The sequence below is a fragment of the Rhinoraja longicauda genome, chromosome 31 (assembly GCF_053455715.1).
Source record: "Rhinoraja longicauda isolate Sanriku21f chromosome 31, sRhiLon1.1, whole genome shotgun sequence".
Taxonomy (NCBI): Eukaryota; Metazoa; Chordata; class Chondrichthyes; order Rajiformes; family Arhynchobatidae; genus Rhinoraja; species Rhinoraja longicauda.
In genome coordinates this window covers 7,550,514-7,573,147 of record NC_135983.1, presented here as the reverse complement: position 1 = coordinate 7,573,147, position 22,634 = coordinate 7,550,514, and the positions used below count along the sequence as shown (strand labels likewise).

At 46.0% G+C, this 22,634-nt stretch overlaps 1 protein-coding gene across 1 annotated transcript in view; it reads left to right on the top strand.

Moving 5' to 3' along the window:
* Window positions 1-22,624, top strand: part of LOC144608340 (adhesion G protein-coupled receptor D2-like) — a 109,162-nt gene extending 86,538 nt beyond the window's left edge. Inside the window, exons 25-26 of the mRNA XM_078426006.1 lie at window positions 17,350-17,669; window positions 17,763-22,624. Coding sequence (XP_078282132.1) covers window positions 17,350-17,511 — 162 coding nt within the window. The 3' untranslated portion in view covers window positions 17,512-17,669; window positions 17,763-22,624. The remainder of the gene's footprint in view (window positions 1-17,349; window positions 17,670-17,762) is intronic.
* The last annotated feature ends 10 nt before the right edge of the window (window positions 22,625-22,634 follow it).

Sequence of the window (22,634 nt, the reverse complement as noted above, 5' to 3'; positions counted from 1 at the left end):
GAGGCATCACGGACGGCGGGTTCTGCTTACTAAAATGGCTCCTTTGCGTACTACACTTCAGTATAGGCGATTACAACGGAGCGGTCCATCTTGTTCCTCTAGTATCTTTGGTTGAGGGCAGCGTTAACATCTCTCACGAAGCTTGACACCGCCCGGGTTAAAGCAGTCTGTTTGACTGGTGGCTTTCCCACTGCCCCGAACATTCAGTTCCTCCAGCAACCAATACTTTAGTTTAGTTCAGAGGTATGGTGGCGCAACGGTAGAGTTGCTGCTTTACAGCGAATGCAGCGCCGGAGACTCAGGTTCGATCCTGACTACGGGTGCTGTCTGTAAGGAGTTTGTACGTTCTCCCCGTGACCTGCGTGGGTTTTCTCCGAGATCTTCGGTTTCCTCCCACACTCCAAAGACGTACAGGTATGTAGGTTAATTGACTGGGTAAAATGTTTTTAAAAAATTGTCCTTAGTGTGTGTAGGATAGTGTTAATGTGCGGGGATCACTGGGCGGCGCGGACTTGGTGGGCCGAAAAGGCCTGTTTCCGCGCTGTATCTGAAATATGAAAAAATAAAAATAAATTAATAAATACTGCATGGAAACAGGCCCCTCAGCCAACCAAGTCTGTGCCGACCAGTAAACTAGCACTATCCTACACACGAGGGACAAGTTACTATTTTTTACTGAAGCCAATTCACCTACAAACCTGTACGTCTTTGGAGTGTGGGAGGAAATCGGAGCACCTGGAGAAAATCCACGCGGTCACGGGGAGAACGTACAGACAGCACCCGTAGCCAGAGACCCGTGTCTCTGGCGCTGCAAGGCAGCAACTCTACCGCCGCGCCGCCGTGCATCGTTGTCAGTGCTATCAGTACATCGCTTGTATACACTGGAATTTAGAAGGATGAGAGGAGATCTTATCGAAACGTATAAGATTATTAAGGGGTTGGACACGTTAGAGGCAGGAAACATGTTCCCAATGTTGGGGGAGTCCAGAACAAGGGGCCACAGTTTAAGAATAAGGGGTAGGTCATTTAGAACTGAGATGAGGAAAAACTTTTTCAGTCAGAGAGTTGTGAATCTGTGGAATTCACTGCCTCAGAAGGCAGTGGAGGCCAATTCTCTGAATGCATCCAAGAGAGAGCTGGATAGAGCTCTTAAGGGTTAGCGGAGTCAGGGGGTATGGGGAGAAGGCAGGAACGGGGTACTGATTGAGAATGATCACCCATGATCACATTGAATGGCGGTGCTGGCTCAAAGGGCCGAATGGCCTCCTCCTGCACCAATTGTCTATTGTCTATTGTCTATCGCTGTGCACATTTCACCCATGGAATAGAGTTAGACCCACTGGCGTTGATAGAAAAAGTAACAGTGGAATGAAAATTAAAGTTAAAATTGAAATATCTTGCTGCGCAGATTTATAGCAAGGTGCTTCTAATACTGACATCCACAGTTGTCATGTAACCTACAGTGCATTGAAGATGTTGGTTATTTTGATTCATGTCACTTGATCATGCCATTATCTGTACCATCGATCAGTAACCTGCATCTCCTGTACCTTCCTGCTCTGCCAGTTCTTAATGGTATTGCTTAGTGACAGAAGATTAAAATATTTATTATGGGGAGATTACGGTTCAGCTCTGTGAATGGTATGGGTGATCAACAAAGTAGTCTTTGTGTTATGACTACCAGCCCAGAGGGCCTTGGGAAGTACTGACAGATAAGATACATGCCCCAGACGGGTTAAACCACAGCCTGATGTAGTCCTGCTCGTGGACCATGTGCCACACCTTCCCTGGATACATCCAGTGCCACTGGCAGCACCGGCCCACTGGTGGAGGGAGTGCAGTGATATACCATCCAGGAGGAGAGTCTAATGACCATACTACCTATGCCCTTTAGTCTTTGGCATTTCCACCTTGGGCAAGACATTCTGAGTGTCTATCCTATGTCTATTTATGTCTCTTATAATTTTAGAAACTTCTATCAGGTCTCTCTTCAACCTCCAACGTTCCAGAGAAAACAATGCAATTTTGTCCAAAACCTTTCCTTACAGCAATACCCTTTATTGCAGACATCATCCAGGTAAAGCCTAACCAAAGGCCATAAAGCTGCAACATAACTTCCTAAAGATAGACACAAAGTGCTGGAGTAACTCAGCGGGTCGGGCAGCATCTCTGGAGAAAGGCCTTTTCTTACCTTCCCTCTCCTTTCAGCCTGAAGAAGGGTCCTGACCCGAAATGTCACCCATTCTTTTTCTCCAGAGATGCTGCCTGACCTGTTGAGTTACTCCAGCACTTTGTGTTAATCTTCGGTTAAAAACTAGCATCTGAAGTTCACTTTCAGCACATCACTTCCCGAGTTCACCTGTAACTAAAGCAATTTCAAGCTGGATCCAGCTGACCATAAACAAGTGGGGAGGATTATCTGATCACAAAAGGTTATCGTGTTCCAGGTTGTGAATGATCCATAGCCAATGCATTGTCCATGGATGTTATGTTTCAATCACCAAGCCGATCTGCTTGAAATGATGATTTAAGTGCGAATCGGCAGCAAGTGAATTGCACCCGGAACATGTTGCCCATCTGCTCTAATGTCGGCTCAATTTCACCAGATTACCATTTCTAAGCAACATGTCCTGCTCTTTCCCTCCATCGTTCAAAAAAGACTCAGTTCCCATCTTTTCTTCAACAAACAAAATACTTTTGAATAATCAGCTAAAGATTGAGGATTGTTCACGCACTGAAATAATTTAAGCAGCGATGAATCAGTTTGCACAGTGCTCTCCTCCACACCATTGAAGGAGCCACCCTGACAAAGAGCCACCTGGAACATGAGCTCCCTTTCCCTCCCCACAGATGCTGCACGACCAGCCGCGTATTTCCAGCAATTTCCGTTTTTAACTCAGACACTGCTGATGCCCAAATCTGGAGCAAAAAATCAAATAGCTGGAGGAACTCAGTGGGCCAGGCAGCATCTGTGGAAGTACTCTGAATTTGTTCTTTTCCATCAGTTTTAACTGTTTCGATCTTCTCGTTCCTGCCATTGAGCATAACAGCCCAGAAGACATGATGTAGTTCTATTTGGGAGTTAAAAAAATTGAGTTGAATTTTCATATTGGTTTAAAATGCGTAGCCTGATTTCATGGAAACAGTTCGAAGGTATTTATTCACAAAATGCTGGAGTAACTCAGCAGGTCAGGCAGCATCTCAGGAGAGAAAGAATGGGTGACGTTTCGGGTCGAGACCCTTCTTCAGACTTCAGTTTCAATGGAAACAGTGTTGGTAACCAGGGCAAAATTCCCACCATCCGTCTCTTCATCAATGGGATCTCATCGACTGTGCCCATTCCCTGCCCATTGGTTCCATCACTCTCCCTGACGTTAGTTGGAGATTGAACCAAACTGTACACAACTTGGAACTCAAGGTGACTTCCCACAGTCACTGGGGTATACTTTCATGGAGTCATAGAGTCATATAGAGTGATACAGTATGGAGACAGGCCCTTCTGCCCAACTCGCCCACACCGGCCAACAATGTCACAGCTACACTAGTCCCACTTGCCTGCGCTTGGTCCATATCCCTCCAAACCTGTCCTATCCATGTACCTGTCTAACTGTTTGTTAAACGATGGGATAGTCCCAGCCTCAACTACCTCCTCTGGCAGCTTGTTCCATACACCCACCACCCTTTGTGTGAAAAAGTTACCCCCCGGATTCCTATTAAATCTTTTCCCCTTCACCTTGAACCTATGTCCTCTGGTCCTCGATGCCCCTACTCTGGGCAAAAGACTCTGTGCATCTACCCGATCTATTCCTCTCATGATTTTGTATATAACTCTATAAGATCTCCCCTCATCCTCCTGCGCTCCGTGGAATAGAGACCCATCCTGCTCAACCTCTCCCTGTAGCTCACACCCTCGAGTCCTGGCAGCATCCTCGTGCAAGTTTCCACCTGCAGAACATCCACCAGTTTCCACCGCTGCTGACACCATCATCCGTGCCTTCATCCATTGACCCCCATCATCCATGCTTTTGTTATCTCCAGAATCGATTGCCACTTCCGAGTGGGTTCCTCATTCTACTTCCTGCAACCAAAGTCCTACTGCCCCTGTCCTACCTCACACCGTCACAGGGCCATACAGCGCTGAAATAGGCCAATCCATGATGATCTGTATTCATCATATCTTCCAGCTCCAAGCCCATAGCCTTCGAAAGACCAGTGGTTCGTTCTCATCTTGACATTTCTTAAATGGTGTCAGCAACTCTGACCCTATCACTCTTCCAGCCGTGTGCTCCGGGTGCTCACCACTCTCACCGTGAAGAAGGTCCCCATTGAATCCCCTCTGAACCTCTCACCCTTAACCTTGAATCTATGTCCTTCAGGTTTATCTACCTCTGATGTGGGGGAAAAATCCTGCGCTCTACCCTCTCACCTTGATTATGTTCCCTCTTAAACTCTTCCATTCCAGGGAAAAGTGACCCAGCATCTCCAGTCTGTCCACGCCGCTGAAACTCTCCATCCCAGGCAACTTGCGCAATATCCGGTTATCCCGACTTTCCTATTCACACAAACCCATTCTGCATGGTTCCTGGCGATATTAACGGTATCAAATTATCTCAATCCTTCACACCTGTGTAATCTCTCCCATTCCTGCCTTTTAGCAGGAGAGCAGCTGGTAGAGTCGTTGCCTCACATCCTCAGAGACCCGGGTTCTATCCTGACTTTGGCCGCTGTCTGTGTGGAGTTGGTTACACAACACTGTACAAGTTACACAACACTGTGCAAGTGTTGTGTAATGAACCTGATCTGATAAGGGGACTCGAGGTAAAAGAGCCATTAGGAGGCAGTGACCACAATATGATAAGTTTTACTCTACAAATTGAGAGGGAGAAGGGAAAATCAGAAGTGTCAGTATTACAGTATAGCAAAGGGGATTACAGAGGCATGAGGCAGGAGCTGGCCAGAATTGATTGGAAGGAGGCCCTAGCAGGGAAGACGGTGGAACAGCAATGGCAGGTATTCCTGGGAATAATGCAGAAGTTGCAGGATCAATTTATCCCAGAGGAGGAAAGATTCTAAGGGGAGTAAGAGGCACCCGTGGCTGACAAGTGAAGTCAAGGACAGCATAAAAATAAAAGAGAAGTATAACATAGCAAAGGAGAGTGGGAAGCCAGAGGATTGGGACTCTTTTAAAGAGCAACAGAAGATAACTGAAAAGGCAATACGGGGAGGAAAGATGAGGTACGAGGGTAAGCTAGCCAATAATATAAAGGAGGATAGTAAAAGCTTTTTTAGGTATGTAAAGAGGGAAAAAAATGGTCAAGGCAAATGTGGGTCCCTTGAAGACAGAAGCAGGGGAATTTATTTGGGGAACAAGGAAATGGCAGACGAGTTGAACCGGTACTTTGGATCTGTCTTTACTAAGGAAGATACAAACAATCTCCCAGATGTTCTAGTGGCCAGAGATCCTAGGGTGACGGAGGAACTGAAGGAAATCCACATTAGACAGGAAATGGTGTTGGGTAGACTGATGAGACTGAAGGCTGATAAATCCCCGGGGCCTGATGGTCTGCATTCCAGGGTACTTAAGGAGGTGGCTCTAGAAATTGTAGACGCATTGGTGATCATTTTCCAATGTTCTATAGATTCAGGATCAGTTCCTGTGGATTGGAGGGTAGCTAATGTTATCCCACTTTTTAAGAAAGGAGGGAGAGAGAAAATGGGAAATTATAGACCAGTTAGTCTGACATCAGTGGTGGGGAAGATGCTGGAGTCAATTATAAAAGACGAAATTGTGGAGCATTTGGATAGCAGTAACAGGATCGTTCCGAGTCAGCATCGATTTACGAAGGAAAAATCATGCTCGACTAATCTTCTGGAATTTTTGAGGATGTAACTAGGAAAATTGACAGGGGAGAGCCGGTGGATGTGGTGTACCTCGACTTTCAGAAAGCCTTCGACAGGGTCCCACATAGGAGATTAGTGGGCAAAATTAGAGCACATGGTATTGGAGGTAGGGTACTGACATGGATAGAAAATTGGTTGACAGACAGAAAGCAAAGAGTGGGGATAAATGGGTCCCTTTCAGAATGGCAGGCAGTGACTAGTGGGGTACCGCAAGGCTCGGTGCTGGGACCGCAGCTATTTACAATATACATTAATGACTTGGATGAAGGGATTAAAAGTACCATTAGCAAATTTGCAGATGATACAAAGCTGGGTGGCAGTGTGAACTGTGAGGAAGATGCTATGAGGCTGCAGTGTGACTTGGACAGGTTGTGTGAGTGGACGGATGCATGGCAGATGCAGTTTAATGTGGATAAGTGTGAGGTTATCCACTTTGGTGGTAAGAATAGGAAGGCAGATTATTATCTGAATGGTGTCAAGTTAGGAAAAGGGGATGTACAACGAGATCTGGGTGTCCTAGTGCATCAGTCACTGAAAGGAGGCATGCAGGTACAGCAGGCAGTGAAGAAAGCCAATGGAATGTTGGCCTTCATAACAAGAGGAGTTGAGTATCGGAGCAAAGAGGTCCTTCTGCAATTGTACAAGGCCCTAGTGAGACCGCACCTGGAGTACTGTGTGCAGTTTTGGTCTCCAAATTTGAGGAAGGATATTCTTGCTATTGAGGGCGTAGGTTTACTAGGTTAATTCCCGGAATGGCGGGACTGTCATATGTTGAAAGACTGGAGCGACTAGGCTTGTATACACTGGAATTTAGAAGGATGAGAGGGGATCTTATCGAAACATATAAGATTATTAAGGGGTTGGACACGTTAGAGGCAGGAAACATGTTCCCAATGTTGGGGGAGTCCAGAACCAGGGGCCACAGTTTAAGAATAAGGGGTAGGCCATTACCGCGAGACGTTTCAGCACCCGGTGCGACTCGGCCGCGGGGACTTCCATCCCCTTGCGGGGACTGTGCGGGTCGGTCGGGGACGAGCTGTCTGTCCGTGGGCGTGGGGAAGAGAGTGGAAGTTTTGTTGCCTCCATCACAGTGAGGGGGTGTTTGGAGTCACTGTGATGGATGTTTGTGTTGGGGTCATGTGTCTTGTGTTCTTTTTTTGTATGACTGCTATGTAGTTTCGTTCGGTACCTCGGTATCGAATGACAAATAAAGCTCTGTTATACTGTTATACTGTTATACTGTTATTTAGAACGGAGATGAGGAAAAACCTTTTCAGTCAGAGAGTTGTAAATCTGTGGAATTCTCTGCCTCAGAAGGCAGTGGAGGCCAATTCTCTGAATGCATTCAAGAGAGAGCTGGATAGAGCTCTTAAGGATAGCGGAGTCAGGGGGTATGGGGAGAAGGCAGGAACAGGGTACTGATTGAGAATGATCAGCCATGATCACATTGAATGGCGGTGCTGGCTCGAAGGGCCAAATGGCCTCCTCCTGCACCTATTGTCTTTGAGTTTGCACGTTCTCCCTGTGATGACATGGGCTTGGTACTCCAGTTTTCTTCCACATCCCTAAGATGTACGGGTTTGTGGGGTAATTTGCTGCTGTAAATTGTCTGCAGTGTTTTGGGAATGGCAACGAATGTGGGATAACATAAAACAATGTGAACAGGTGATCGATGGTCGGCATGGACTCGATGGGCTGAAGGGCCTGTTTACATGCAGCATCTCCAAACTAAACTAAACAAAACGAATTGTAGGCATATTTAATCACTACACCCTTGGCAACTACACTCCGAGCTGAGTTTTGAAATTCCCGCTCTAAACCTTTCTTTTTCCTCTTCATATGCAAGCACTTAATAACTTGTCCTAATATCGGGAGATTTGAGGAGAAATGGCACAATGTCGTTCTTTGTTTGATTCCGCTCCTGCAACGCACTTTGGATTGCCTCACCCCATGAAAGTGCTGTGTGAATTTGTTACAAAAATAGAGAAAATATTAGCCCAGATTTAGTGAGGTCGGAACAGTCTGTGCTGGATCTGTGTGTGATTACTTAACATGCCAAGACCTGTTTAGGATGTTTGCTTGTCTTGCACAATTTACAGAGCCCAATGTACCACACAGCTTTGTTGTCACCTACAAACCCACACATCTTTGGATGTGAGAGGAAACCGGAGCACCCGGAGGAAACCCACCCGGTCGTACGGAGAACGTACAAACTCCACAAAGGCAGCACCCGAGGTCAAGGGCGAACTGGGCCTCTGGAGCTGTGAGCCATCAGCTCTATCAGCTGCGCCACTGTGACCCCGAGTTCTGCGTTAATGATTCGTCAGCATCATATGAAGCTTCTTTTAAAATGTCAAACAATTCCAAATTCAGTTGTGATCCACAAAGATCAATTTCAAGAGGCATTGCAAGCCCTGCACTGGCTTTACAACCTATTAGCAGATCTCATTTTGTGGACTTAAACATAACCTAAAGTAGATGCGAGTCAGACTAATGATCAAACGTGTCACGATGGATCATTAAAAGGCTGGTTTTTGGAAACGTGAATCCCGGAATTGTCCGAAGGTCCGGACCGGACGGGTGCAAATTCATTATTGACCTCCTGCTTGGAGCGTTAATTCTCCCTGTAACAGCCGCACGCCGTTAACCCCACTTGTTAGAGCTGTACGGGAACCAAATGTCATTCACATCAGACCTGCCATCCACGCGAGGATCAGCTTCAGCACTCTGTAGATGAGTGTTGATGAAATGCCACACTGACCTCCAAACTGATCATTGTAATCTGACACAGCCGAGAACCAGATCGACATGTGCAACTTCACTGCTTTCACATACGGTATTCCTTTTATCGCTGAGTGGCACAGCACTGCAATCCTATCCGTTGGCAAAGTCGTTAAACTAGTTTCTCCTTTGTGCTACTTGCAAGGTTTTAGAAGTTCCTTTTCTTACACCGTCCTGGCAGTGAACAGAAACCATCGATTGGTTTCCACTAATTCAGACACAGGTTGGAATGCAGTGCCGAGGGAGGGCCGCTCAGTCGGAGGATCTACCTTTCAAATGCTTAGTTTAGGTCATTGTCACGTGTACCAACGTACCATGAAAAGCTTTTTGTTGTTGGGTGCTGTCTAATTAGCAGAAAAACACCACATTATTCCAATCAAGCCGTCCACAGTGTAGAGATGCAGGCAAAGGGAGTAATGTTTAGTGCAAAATAAAATCCGGTAAAGTCAGAGTAAAGATAGTCCGAGGGTTTCCAATGAAGTAAATGGCATCAGACCCGCCCCCCTGACATCAGTCTGAAGAAGGGTCTCGACCCGAAACGTCACCCATTCCTTCTCTCCCGAGATGCTGCCTGACCTGCTGAGTTACTCCAGCATTTTGTGAATAAATCGATTTGTACCAGCATCTGCAGTTATTTTCTTATACTAAACTTAGTGGCAGGTCAGGATCGCTCTCTGGTTGGTGAGAGGGTTGTTTAGTTGCCTGGTAACAGCTGGGAAGAAACTGCCACTGAATCATGAGGTGTGCGTTTTCACACATCTGTACCTCTTGCCCGATGGGAGAAGAGGGGAGTGCCTGAATGCCTACCCTCTGTGAGAGATCGCTTCGTATTATTGGGAAAAGATTCAGGGGTTGTTACCCCCAACATCACAACCAAAGTTCATACCTCGAGCAACAGGGCTAAAGCTACCTACCTGGTCATCTTCACAGTGGTGTTGGTGGCAGATAGCTGAGTTCATTTTGGCTGCTTTTCATTTTAATAGTGAGTGCAGTTCAGAAGGCTGCCATGGGATGACCTGGCTTTGGCTGGAGGATTAGAGTGGGGTTGCCTGTTGTGTGAAGTGTTCCGACCAGTTCCTACAAGCTGTGCACAAGTACTATAGAAAGTATAAAGAGAAAAGTACCAAAGTACAGAATGCAGTCTTACAGCATTATAGCATTACAGTTACAGAGAAAAGAGTCCATGACTGCAGAGAGACAGATTGGCAGGTGGGGATGACACCTTAACCTGTGGAAGGACTGCTCAGTGGTCTAATAACAGCAAGGAAGAGGCTGTTCCTGAATCTTGTGGTACTTGCTTTCAAGCTTTTGTATCTTCTGTCTAATGAGAGTGGAGAAAATGGAAATGGCCTGGGTGGGAAAGGTCCTTGATTATGTTGGCTGCTTTCTCGAGTCAGCGTGAAGTGTAGCTGGTGTCAATGGTGGGGAGGGTGGTCTGTGTGATGGACTGGGCTACATTCACAACTCTCTGCAATATCTTGTGGTCTTTTGTAGTGCTGGTCCCAAACCAAGCTGTGAAGTAACCCAATAGCACACTTTCCCTGGTGCTTCTGTAGAAGTTGGTAAGAGTTGTTGGAGACATGCCAAGCTTTCTTGGTCTCCTGAGGAGGTTGAGGTGTAGTGTGCTTTTCTGACCGTCACTTCAGGACAAATCATTGGTGATATTTATGCCTCGGAGCTTGAAGCTCTTGACCATTTCCACCCACACCACGGATCTGATTGAGGCATTTATTCACAACATGCTGGAGTAACTCAGCAGGTCAGGCAGCATCTCAGGAGAGAAGGAATGGGCGACGTTTCGGGTCGAGACCCTTCATCAGACTGATGTCAGGGGGGCGGGACAAAGAAAGGATATAGGTGGAGACAGGAAGATAGAGGGAGAACTGGGAAGGGGGAGGGGAAGAGAGGGACAGAGGAACTATCTAAAGTTGGAGAAGTCAATGTTCATACCGCTGGGCTGCAAGCTAATGGAGATGCTATTTTCAGGTGAGGCATTAGATGAAAGTCTCAGCAGATTTTCATTTTTAATTTTAAAGATACGTTAGCTCAGTTCTGGAAAAAAACAGAGATCTTCTTGCAACACTGGATAATTTTTGTCCCTTAGTCAATATCACTAAAAATATCCAATCATTATCACATTAGATGCAATAGATTTACACAGTTCCAATGCATGTTCTGAATGCAGTGAGTGACAGATGCCAATATGTCACTCATGTGATGTCATGTGATGTGTAGGCATGTGATGTGCACCACCTCTCTACCTGGTTAAGAACCAGGTCCTTCGTCTTGAGGGAGAAGTTGTAATCTCGAGTTCTCCATCTGCTTCTTGCGCTCAGTCTCATCGTTTGCTCAGGTGGACAATTTACAGTTTAATATCCTGTCATGCCAAACCTCAAACAAATGGAGTCATTTTCCCCATCTCCACCCCTCACTCTCACTCCCAATGTATCCCTGTCATTGTCTCTGTCTGTCTCTCTCTCTCTCTCTTTCTGCATCTGTGCACAACTACAATGTTCCCCTGCGTGGGGAAGCTGACAGTGGATCTAGTGAAACAACGACTTCTGGGCAGAGTCAGAGAGTTGTGAATCTGTGGAATTCTCCGCCTCAGAAGGCAGTGGAGGCCAATTCTCTGAATGCATTCAAGAGAGAGCTAGATAGAGGATAGCGGAGTCAGGGGTATGGGGAGAAGGCAGGAACGGGGTACTGATTGGGAATGATCAGCCATGATCACATTGAATGGCGGTGCTGGCTCGAAGGGCCGAATGGCCCCCTCCTGCACCTATTGTCTATTGTCTATTTTGAGCTGTGAGTCCCGGCTCCATTGAACAGTTGGGTTGGTGGGTGGGAAAGCTGTGAGTCCCGGCTCCATTGAACAGTTGGGTTGGTGGGTGGGAAAGCTGTGAGTCCCGGCTCCATTGAACAGTTGGGTTGGTGGGTGGGAAAGCTGTGAGTCCCGGCTCCATTGAACAGTTGGGTTGGTGGGTGGGAAAGCTGTGAGTCCCGGCTCCATTGAACAGTTGGGTTGGTGGGTGGGAAAGCTGTGAGTCCCGGCTCCATTGAACAGTTGGGTTGGTGGGTGGGAAAGCTGTGAGTCCCGGCTCCATTGAACAGTTGGGTTGGTGGGTGGGAAAGCTGTGAGTCCCGGCTCCATTGAACAGTTGGGTTGGTGGGTGGGAAAGCTGTGAGTCCCGGCTCCATTGAACAGTTGGGTTGGTGGGTGGGAAAGCTGTGAGTCCCGGCTCCATTGAACAGTTGGGTTGGTGGGTGGGAAAGCTGTGAGTCCCGGCTCCATTGAACAGTTGGGTTGGTGGGTGGGAAAGCTGTGAGTCCCGGCTCCATTGAACAGTTGGGTTGGTGGGTGGGAAAGCTGTGAGTCCCGGCTCCATTGAACAGTTGGGTTGGTGGGTGGGAAAGCTGTACCACCAGGATGTGGAGCGTTCACATTTACCTTACTCGTCATTTCCCGTTGCCTTTTCCTGAGTGGTGACTACTTTCTCCTCCCGAATTACCTGCCGATCTGTCACATGCCCCTGTTGCAAATAGCGCTCCACTTCCAAAATTCCACCCCAGGCAGACAAACATCAAACACCAGGAGCTGTCCTCGATGATTTATGGTCCACATCGTTATTCAGGCCATTATTCAGTACTGCTTGGATACATGAAGGAATAGGACAGGAATGATCCCAAACTCAGCTGGGTGAACGAGACTTTTGGTCATGAACATCCTGGTGATGTGAGGAAGTTACCAGCCCTACAGAATTTACCCTGTGACCGTGTGGGTTTTCTCTGGGTACTCTGGCTTCCTTGCACATCTCGAAGACACGCGAGTTTGTAGGTTAATTGGCTCCTCTCAATTGTCCCTAGTGTGTGGGGAAAAGGGCCTGTTTCCACGCTGCGTCTCTAAAACAGCTGGAGGAACCTAGCGAGTCAGGCAGCCTCTGTGGAGGGAATAGGCAGGAGCTCAGTGGGTCAAACACTGAATGGAAGGGTCATGGCCCTTCTTCAGACTGAAAGGTCTTTTCAGAAGAAGGGTCCCGACCCTAAACTTCACCTATCCATTCCCAGCCCAGATGTTGCCTGACCCGCTAAGTTCCTCCAGCACTTTGATTTAAGATTCCAGCATCTGCACTTCCTTGTGTCTCCAGTCAGAAGCCGTCAACCTTCAACTTGGCCTCTTTCCCTGCTCATCCAGCTGAGGCTGATAGCTCTGAGGGTCACAAGGAAAATGCACTCAACACTCAGGAGTTTGCATTGAAAATCAGCCATGAGTTTACAATGAACAAAGGCCTGCATTTATGTCCAACCAGCGTTCTCCAGCTCGGGGGAAATGGCCCTCTTCGGAGTGACAGGGCCCTCAGAAGCAAGTTGTACCCAGTGATAGTGTTTGATTTTTAGATTTAGATATACAGCGCGGAAACAGGCCCTTCGGCCCATCGGGTCCGCGCCGCCCAGCGATCCCCGCACGCTAACACTATCCTACACACACTAGGGACAATTTTTACATTTACCCAGTCAATTAACCTACATACCTGTGCGTCTTTGGAGTGTGGGAAGAAACCGAAGATCTCGGAGAAAACCCATGCAGGTCACGGGGAGAACGTACAAACTCCGTACAGACGGCGCCCAGAGTCAGGATCAAACCTGAGTCTCCGGCGCTGCTTTCGCTGTAAGGCAGCAACTCTACCGCCGCGCCACCGTGCCGCCCTAGTGCAAGAAATCTAACAGCAAATGCAGGCAATGGCCAGCAGGTCAGGCAGCGTCCACGGTGTGAAACGCAGAGTTAAATGCCTTTCGTTTTAGTTATATTAAAATTGCAACAGCAGGTACAATTTGTTTGGCCACACTGTGTAATGTGGGAGAGTAACTGTGTTGCCTTTGGGTTATTTTGGTTGACCTTCGTTGTACAAATTCTCTTCTAGGGGATTGAGCTGACAGCGTTCAGAGTGTCAGGTACGTGGTGATACAGTGCTGCTGCTGCATGGAGAAGGAATGACCCAGGGCCACAGCTCAGCCCGAGACCTGAGACAAAGCAAAGTGCACGGCTTCCAGCTACCACAGTGATCACGTGGTCATGGAGACACACAGCCCTTCGGCCCAACTCGTCCATGCTAACCAAGATGCCCCATCGAAGTCCTATTAGTCCACATTTAACCCATATCCCTCTAAACCTTTCAAATCCTTGTACCTGTCCATTCAAGTGTCTATTCAATGTTTTTTATTGTACTTGCCTCAACTACTTCCTCTGGCAGCTCGTGCCATATACCCACCATGCTTTGAGTGAAGAAGTGGCTGCTTAGGTTCCTCTTAAATCTTCCCTCTCTCACGGTAAACTTCTGATCTGCTAAGCTTGTGCATAGAGTCATACAGCATGGAAACAGGCCCTTCGGCCCAGCTAGTCCATGCCAACCAAGTTGCCCCATTTAAGCTAGCTCCATTTGCCTACAATTGGCCCATACCCTCTAAGCCTTTCCTATCTGTGTACCTGTCAACATTTGGACAAGCACATGGATTGGAAAGGTTTGGAGGGATATGGGATATATTGTTATTGTATCTGCCTCAACCACACCACATTCCTTTTACCCACCACTCTCTGAGTGGAAAAAGCTGTCCCTCAGATTCCTATTAAATCTTGCCATTCTCACCTGAATACTTATTGTTGAATGAGCATTCACACGCCAGCATCTGGAGGATTACTATGATGGAGCACACACGGCCATGGCTATTGTTTGCTATGGCAACCCAGAGAACACAGATGCTATCCACTGGGGGGGGGGGGTTGAAGATAAATTGCAGATAATGACTGCGCATTGAGTAAGGTCCTACACCACCTGATCATTGTTCAGCATAGAAAATAGAATCCAGAAGAGGAACAAGGGCAAACTTACATCTGCAAACTTACAGGTGGCACAGCGGTAGAACTGTTGCCCTTACAGAACCAGAGACCCGGGTTCCATCCTGACCACGGTGCTGTCTGTACGGAGTTTGTACGTTCTCCCTGTGTCCGAGTGGGTTTTCTCCGGGTGCTCTGGTTTTCTCCCGCACTCCAAAGGGGTACATGTTTTTAGGTTAATTGGCTTTGGTAAAATTGTAAATTGTCCCTAGTGTGTAGGATAGTGTTAGTGTACATGGATCGCTGGTCAGCGCGGACTCAGTTGGCCAAAGGGCTTGTCTCCGCAACGTATCTCTGAAAACTAAAGCTAAAAAAAACGAAAACTAATCATGCCTTGTACGCTCCAATCCAAATTGTTGATGTAGATGACCATTAGCAATGGCCCCAACACCAATCTCTGAGGCCCACCTCTCCAGTCCAAGAAACAACCCTCTACCATCATCGAAGATAGACACAAAATGCTGGAGTAACTTAGCAGGTCATGCAACATCTGTGGAGAAATGAAATAGGTGACCTTTCAGGTCGAGACCCTTCTTCAGACTGAAACGCCACATATTCCTTTTCTCCAGAGATACCGCCTGACCCGCTGAGTTACTCCAGCACTTTGTGTTTATCTTCGGTGTAAACCAGCATCTGCAGTTCCTTCCTACACACCTTCTACCATCATTGTCTGCTTCTTACAATGAAGCCAATTCTCCATCCAGTTAGCTGGCTCTCCCTGGATCCCATGCGATCTAAACAATCATCGTTCAACATAATTTCCTTTTCACAAAACCATGCTGACTTTCTCTTGAATTCTTGAATATCTTGAATTATTCAAAGTACCCTAACATAACAACTTTGTGAATAGCTTCCAACATTACTCAGGTGACATGTTAAGATAACTCCCCTGTAGTTTCTTGTTATCTCTTTCCCTCCCTTTTCAATAAACTGTGTGTTTAATTAAATTTAGAAAGCATATCAGAGAACCTGGAAGTGCCACCCAAAACTGTAAACTGGAGCATTGGAAAGGCAACTTAGACAGGAGGAGAATCAAAAGAACTGAGTATACTGGGAAAATGAGACAAAGGCAGAAAATGCTGGAAACTCTCGGCTGGTCAGGCAGCATCTGTGGAGAGAGAAACAGTTTACATTTTAGCTCCAAAATCCTTCATCACAACTGGGAGAATGAGAGGGAAAAAAAATGTTAGCTTTGAGTTGCAGAGGGAGTGGGAGGTGGAGAGGAGAGAAAGCAACGTCTGATAGGGTGAGGTCAGGTCTGCCGTGGAGATGGGTTGTTAGTGGGGTGTTTAGAGAGGGGTAAAGATGTTTTGTAATTAGGCCAAGCTACATTAATGGAGAAGGGGAAACAATTGAGCCAACGTCACAGACTTGCAGCAGAAATGTCTATTTCTGAGTGACTTATTGGCAGTTATTGAGAATGGATATAGGCCCTTCGGCCCACCTAGTCCACGCTGATCAAGAAGGGCGGCACGGTAGCGCAGCGGTAGAGTTGCTGCTTTACAGCGAATGCAGCGCCGGAGACACAGGTTCGATCCTGACTACGGGTGCTGCACTGTACGGAGTTTGTACGTTCTCCCCGTGACCTGCGTGGGTTTTCTCCGAGATCTTCGGTTTCCTCCCACACTCCAAAGACGTGCAGGTTTGTAGGTTAATTGGCTGGGTAAATGTAAAAATTGTCCCTAGTGGGTGTAGGATAGTGTTAATGTACGGGGATCACTGGGCGGCACGGACTTGGAGGGCCGAAAAGGCCTGTTTCCGGCTGTAGATATATGATATGATATGATATGATATGTCCCATTTAGGTCTTCCCACCTTTGTCTCACATCCCCATAAATCTTTCCTATCCATTACCAGGTACAAATTTATTTAAAATCTAGTACCTGCCTTAACTATTTCCTCTGGCACTCAATACAAAAACCTACCACCTTCTGGGTGTGAAAAAGTTGCCCCTCGGGTTCCTATTAGATCTTTCCCCTCTCATCTTGAAGTGATGTCCTCTAGCTCTTGATTCTAGTTCCAGTTCTTTATTCCAATACTCTGGGTCAAAGACTGCATTCACCCTATCCATATGCCACTCATCCTCCTGCGCTCCAGGGATTAAAGTCCCAGCTTAAAGTCCCATTCTTCTCTGCCATGGAGATGGGGAGAAAGATCTTAAAAAACAGAGGCTTGTGAATCGTTGGAACCCCATTTCTCCCAAGAGTTGCTTGAGGAACATCAGGCAATAGGTACATTTCACAGCTGAGATACATAGACATTTGGAGAGCAAGCATTGGGTATCAGCGCAGGCCCAGATAGAGTGGATGTGGAGAGAATGATTCCAGTCATAGGAGAGTCAAGGATCAGAGGGCACAGCCTCAGAATAAAAGGACGCACCTTCAGAATGGAGATGAGGAGGGTGGTGGATCTGTAGAATTCATTCCCACAAACAGCGGTGGAGGATGTAATTGGGTATTTTTAACGCGGAGATTGATCGGTTCTTCATTAGTAAGGGCATCAAAGGTTACAGTGAGAAAGTAGGAGAATGGGGTAGAGAGAGGAAAATAGATCAGCCATGATTGAATGGTGGAGCAGACCTGATGGAGCAGACATTCTGCTCCTATGTCTATGGTCCTATGTGTATGGTCTTATGGAAAGTGGACATGGAATAGAGGATCAATAATGATCTTAATGAATAGGACAGCAGCCCCAATGGGCTGAATGGCCTCCTCCTGTTACTTAGTTTCTTACTGTTTGACACCATGCAATGCTGAGATCCTTGTGTTAATTTGCAGGAGTGTGAAGCATCACCACAGTCGTACCAGCAGAGGGAAGCACCGAGCCACTGGGTGGCTTTGTGGTCGATGTGCGTTCGAAGACCAAAAGACAACTTGTTGAAGTTGGACTTACAAGCTTCTTTGTGTTCCTGCAATGGATTAGAAACCTCAGCGGAATAAGACCTCTTCTGTTGGCGACGGAGCTCAGCATGATACCAGTCACCATCTGTTTTAAGTGAATGAAAATCAGAGACTGCAGTTGCTGGGAATCCGAAATAAAACAGCAATTGATGGAAACACACAACAGGTCAGGCAACATCTGTGGAGAAAAAAACAGGGTAAATGTTTCAGGTCAAGACCTTGGGTCAATCCTAGAAGTGATTCCTTCCAGCCCTTCATCTGAAACATTAACTCTGTTTCTTTCTCCACAGGTGTTGTCCAACCTGCTGAGTATTTCCAGCATTTTCTGCTTTTGTTCCAAACCCAGTAAGTATCTTTAGTTTAGTTTCGAGATACTGCATGGAAACAGGCCCTTCAGCCCACTGAATCCACGCCGACCATCGATCACCCATTCACACTAGTTCTATGTTATCCCACTTTCTCATCCACTTCCTGCACACTCGGGTCAGTTTATAGAGGGCCAATTAACCTACAAACCCACACACATCATTGGTACATGGGAGGAAACTGGAGCACCCAGAGGAAACCCACGCGGTCACAGGAAGAACGTGCAAACTCCGCACAGACAGCACTCAAGGTCAAGATTGAACAGGGGTCTCTGTCACTGTGAGGCAGCAGCTCCACCAGCTGCGCTACTTCTTTCTCTTTGCAAACGAAAAACCCCAGAGAAACTCAGCCAGTCGAGCAGCATCTGTGTGGGGTGGAGTGTGATGGGGGGAGAGCGTAAGGAATTGTCACGGTTTTGGGTGGAGTCCCTGCGTTGTGACTGAGTTCCTCTAATAGTTCATTCTTTGCCCAAGATTGCAGTATCTGCAGCCTTTGTATCTCCATCTAGTCTCTTGTTCATTGACGCATTCAGTGTAAAGTTCTGTAGTAGTGATATGATTACTCTGGAATAGCTAATATGGCAGGTTAGGGGAGCTGGGAATGGAGTTTGACATTGTCAGATGGTGGGGCTTCATAATACAGCTTGTATTATGTGGGATCCAGTTTCCCAGATATCATTTCCCATTGCAGCGTGCTGGTGAAAACAGTAGTTCCTTACATAATACCAGACCCTGCAAGGTATTTGAGAGCTTCACTGTGCATTGGATTAGTGACGTATTGGAGTGATCAGAGAAGACTTGCTGGACATGTGTAACACTTCATGTGATCAACCAGGCCCAGTTGTGGTCACCACACAGGAGGAAGGATGTTAGTGCAGCAGAGAACATTTACCAGGGTTGGACAATAGAGGGGAGGCTGGGTTTTGTTTCAAGAGCCCGGCGGGAGATTTGATCATTACGAAAAGACAATAAGTGGGTTTTGTACGATTAAGCTAATGGTAGAAGGATTGGAGAGGAAGTGAGGGAAATGGATTGTGGCTCTGGAAATCACTGCCTGAAAGGGTGTTGGAGGCAGAAACTCCCAACGTTTTTGGAAGGTACCTGGATAGCCACATACTTGTGTCTCTATTTAAGAAGCAGATGAATCGAGCTGGGAGGCTGGTCTGGGCTGAGCAGCTCGTGAGCTGATGGAATATATTTGCTTTGCTGATTCCTAGCTTGCCAAGACTAATTTTCTGAAATGCTTTTTTCTGTGCTGATACAAGTTCGAGGCATTCCTGAAGACGTTTCGAGGCAGGAAAATTGGATCTCTAGTCTTCACTGTGTTCAGCCTTTTTAATACTTGTCCTTGCCTGTGTACAATCTTTGTTTATGTGAAGTGGGAGCCATTGTTTTAAACAATGATGTCTATTGCGTACATTTGCAAGGGTACAAACTGTGGAATGCCAGTAAACTATATGAACGTGGTAATGATTTAAATTCTTTATTAACATAATTTATACATTAATGCAAGCACATAAAAAATCCAAAATACTCCAAAAATGTAATTAATCAATCACAGAAAACAGTAACTTAGGCAGGATTAAAATACAAAAGCAGTCATTTAAATTTGTTGGCATTGCAAAATACTCCTTTTCTTAAGAAAAACACAATTTTCCAAAAATATACGCAGGAAATCCTAATGAACACTTGAAATAGTCAGTGATCCTCATAGTAGCATGTTGAAATATTATCTTTTGGACTGTTCAATTTAAAATAAAATGTTTCAATGCAGAACACATGTTGTTCAAAACGCATTTTTGGCATAGCTAAACTGATAGCTGCTATGAGGAATAGTTTTGTTCTAGTAATTCTCAAATGGCGACACATAGCAACCCAGTTTTAAGAACAGATTTCTTCATTGATTAATGCCAACAAAATGAGTCCCTAAATGAATCCTTCAGCTTCCCTCAGAGAATGTGTAATCCTTCTACCATTAACTTAATGGTGTTATTTAAAGATTCCTGAAATGGATTTGATTTAACTTCTTTTTTTTTCATGTTCAAATGTTATGGTACAGGGGACCACACCAAATATTTGTGCACATGAGTTCACTCTAGCTAGTTGTTAAACCATCCTTGTGCATTAGTACTGAGGCATCATATCAAGCAAGGGCAGGAGTCAGCACTTGCAATAAATTTGTGAAAATATAAATATCAGGTCAGGGTTACATTTCTTTTTAAAAATCTCTTATTGAAGATTGTTTCGGTCACACAGGATTAAACAATGTCTGACTGCATGTTCTGGTGATGTAGCAATGCATGTTACATGGAACATAGAACAGTACAGCACAGGAACAGGCCCTTCGGCCCACCATGTCTGTGCCGAACATGCCAAGTTAAACTAATCTCTGCCCACATGTGATCCATATCTTTCCATTCCCTGCATATCCATGTGAAGCCTTCTTGGAATTATTGAAGCATTTGCTGGTATCAGACATTTGCTGTATGAAGGTTTGAATTAGACTGTGAACAGATCAAGTTTCAATGTAGTTAGTCATAGTTTTACAGTGTATTTTTTATGTCGAACTGCAAATGCCTATACAGTCAATTTATCCTTTATTGCTTTAATTTTGTGTTCGGAAAAACAAATGATATGGTCCCTGTCGGTGCTGTTGTTGGACTGACTGACTGCCAAAATGGCTGTTTTCACAGCAGCAAATTTGTTTCCAAAGCACATCATATATGTTTAAAGCTGTGTAGGAAAATAACTGCAGATGCTGGTACAAATCGAAGGTATCACAAAATGCTGGAGTGACTCAATTGGTCAGGCAGCATCTCTGGAGAGAAGGAATGGGTGACGTTTCGGGTCGAGACAAGCATTCCATATGCCTTCTTTACCACTCTTATTACTTGCATTGCCACTTTTAGGTAGATATGGACTTGGACCCCAAGATCCATCTGTACATCAATGTTACTCAGGGTCTTGCCATTAACTGTATACTTTACCCTTCCATTCGACCTGCTAAAGTGCAACACCTCACACTTGCTCAGATTAAATCCAGCTGCCATTTTTCTACCCATTGCTACACTTGATCTATATAACGCTGTTTACTCTGACACCCTTCCTCACAGTTTGTGACTCCAGCAATGTGGGTGCCGTCTGCAAACTTATCAAAGGTCTCCATTCCTTTTCTGCAAGAAATCTGCAAAAAAAGTTGGGGAGTTTTCTTTCAGAGTAAAATATCACCTGTCATAAATATTGACTGAATTGATCAAAAGATACAGCATTGAAACAGTCTCTTAAGCCAATCAGGTCCACACTGACCATCTGTCCACACTAGTTCTGTGATATCCCACTTGCTCATCCACTCCCAACACACGAGGAACAGTTTCCAGAGGGCCAATTCACCTCCAAACCCACATGTGTTTGGGATGTGGGAGGAAACTGGAGTTCCCGCAGGAAACCCATACAGTCTCAGGGAGAACGTGCAAACTCCACACAGACAGCACCCAAGGTCAGGATCGAACCCGGGTCTCTGGCGCTGTGAGGCAGCAGCTCTACCCGCTGCGCTAGTACGCTGTTCCAGATTTATTTTGAATTTGTGTAAGTATGTTTGAAAGACCCCCACATACCAATTGAGTTTATTCATTGGGACTGAACTTGTCGATGAGTATTGAACTTTTCACTTGCACACTTCACCCTTCTGTTGAAGAGCAGCAATATTTCCCAATATCCTAGCATCCGCTGTGGCTCAATGGGTTCCTCTGCTGCCTTGGAATCAGAAGGTTGTGGGTTCACGACCTGGAGAGACATGAGCAAAGTTTGGGCTGCCCCCTGTAATGTCAGAGGAGCTAACTTTCCAATTAACAGAAGAAATTAGGAGCAGAATTAGACCACCAGACCCCTCAAGCCAGCCCCACTGTTCAATATGACCGGGCTGAACAATGCCTGCCTGAGTTCCTTTTATGCATCAGTTCCCCAAGACCCTCGTATCCTCCATCTTTAAAACATTTATCTATCTCCACCTTAAAAATACCTGGATCCAGTCACCTGTACCCACGGGGAGAGAGAAGCCCAAAGGTTCACCTCCTGTAAGAGAAGACATTTCTTTGCACCTCAGTTTCAAATTACCACCCGTTTATCTTGTAGCTATGTCCCCCAGTTTGTGACTCTCCCACTAGTGAGAACATCTCACCATCTCCCATGCAATCCCTCTTCGGATTTTATATGTTTGAATAAGGCCACCCCTCATCCTTCTAAACTCCAAGAACTGCAGATGCAAACTGCCTTGCCTCTCTCTCTCTCTCTCTTGGTAGGACAACACTCTGATCCGAGAAATTGTCCTGGTGAATCTTCTTTGGACTGTCTGAATCCACTTTGGCCAAAGGAATGTAAAAGCAACCAGTCTGAGGAAGTTGGGAGGGGTTTGCCCAGTGTCCTGGTCAACATTAATCCCTCTCCCAACCTTAGGGTCTGATGTACCTCATTTTCTATCTAACCAGACTAGGTTCCAGAAGTACTGTACAGGCTGTAAAAACACCGTGAGACACGCTGAAATGCATGCAAAAGGCACTAGAGAAATGTAAGTCTCCTCTCTTGTTTCCAATAGAAAGAAAACATTTCTATAACCACGGGATCACATAACCTGGTGCATGTTTTGGCACCCAGAGAGTTACAAATAGGATCAGCACGGTGTACAAATTTAATCCGTTTATTTCTCTACGAAATGAGCTAACATGCATGAAAGCAAAATACAAGAGAATTGTTTATGCCGTATAGTAGTTATGCAAAAAAAAAAGTTAAATATGACAGAAT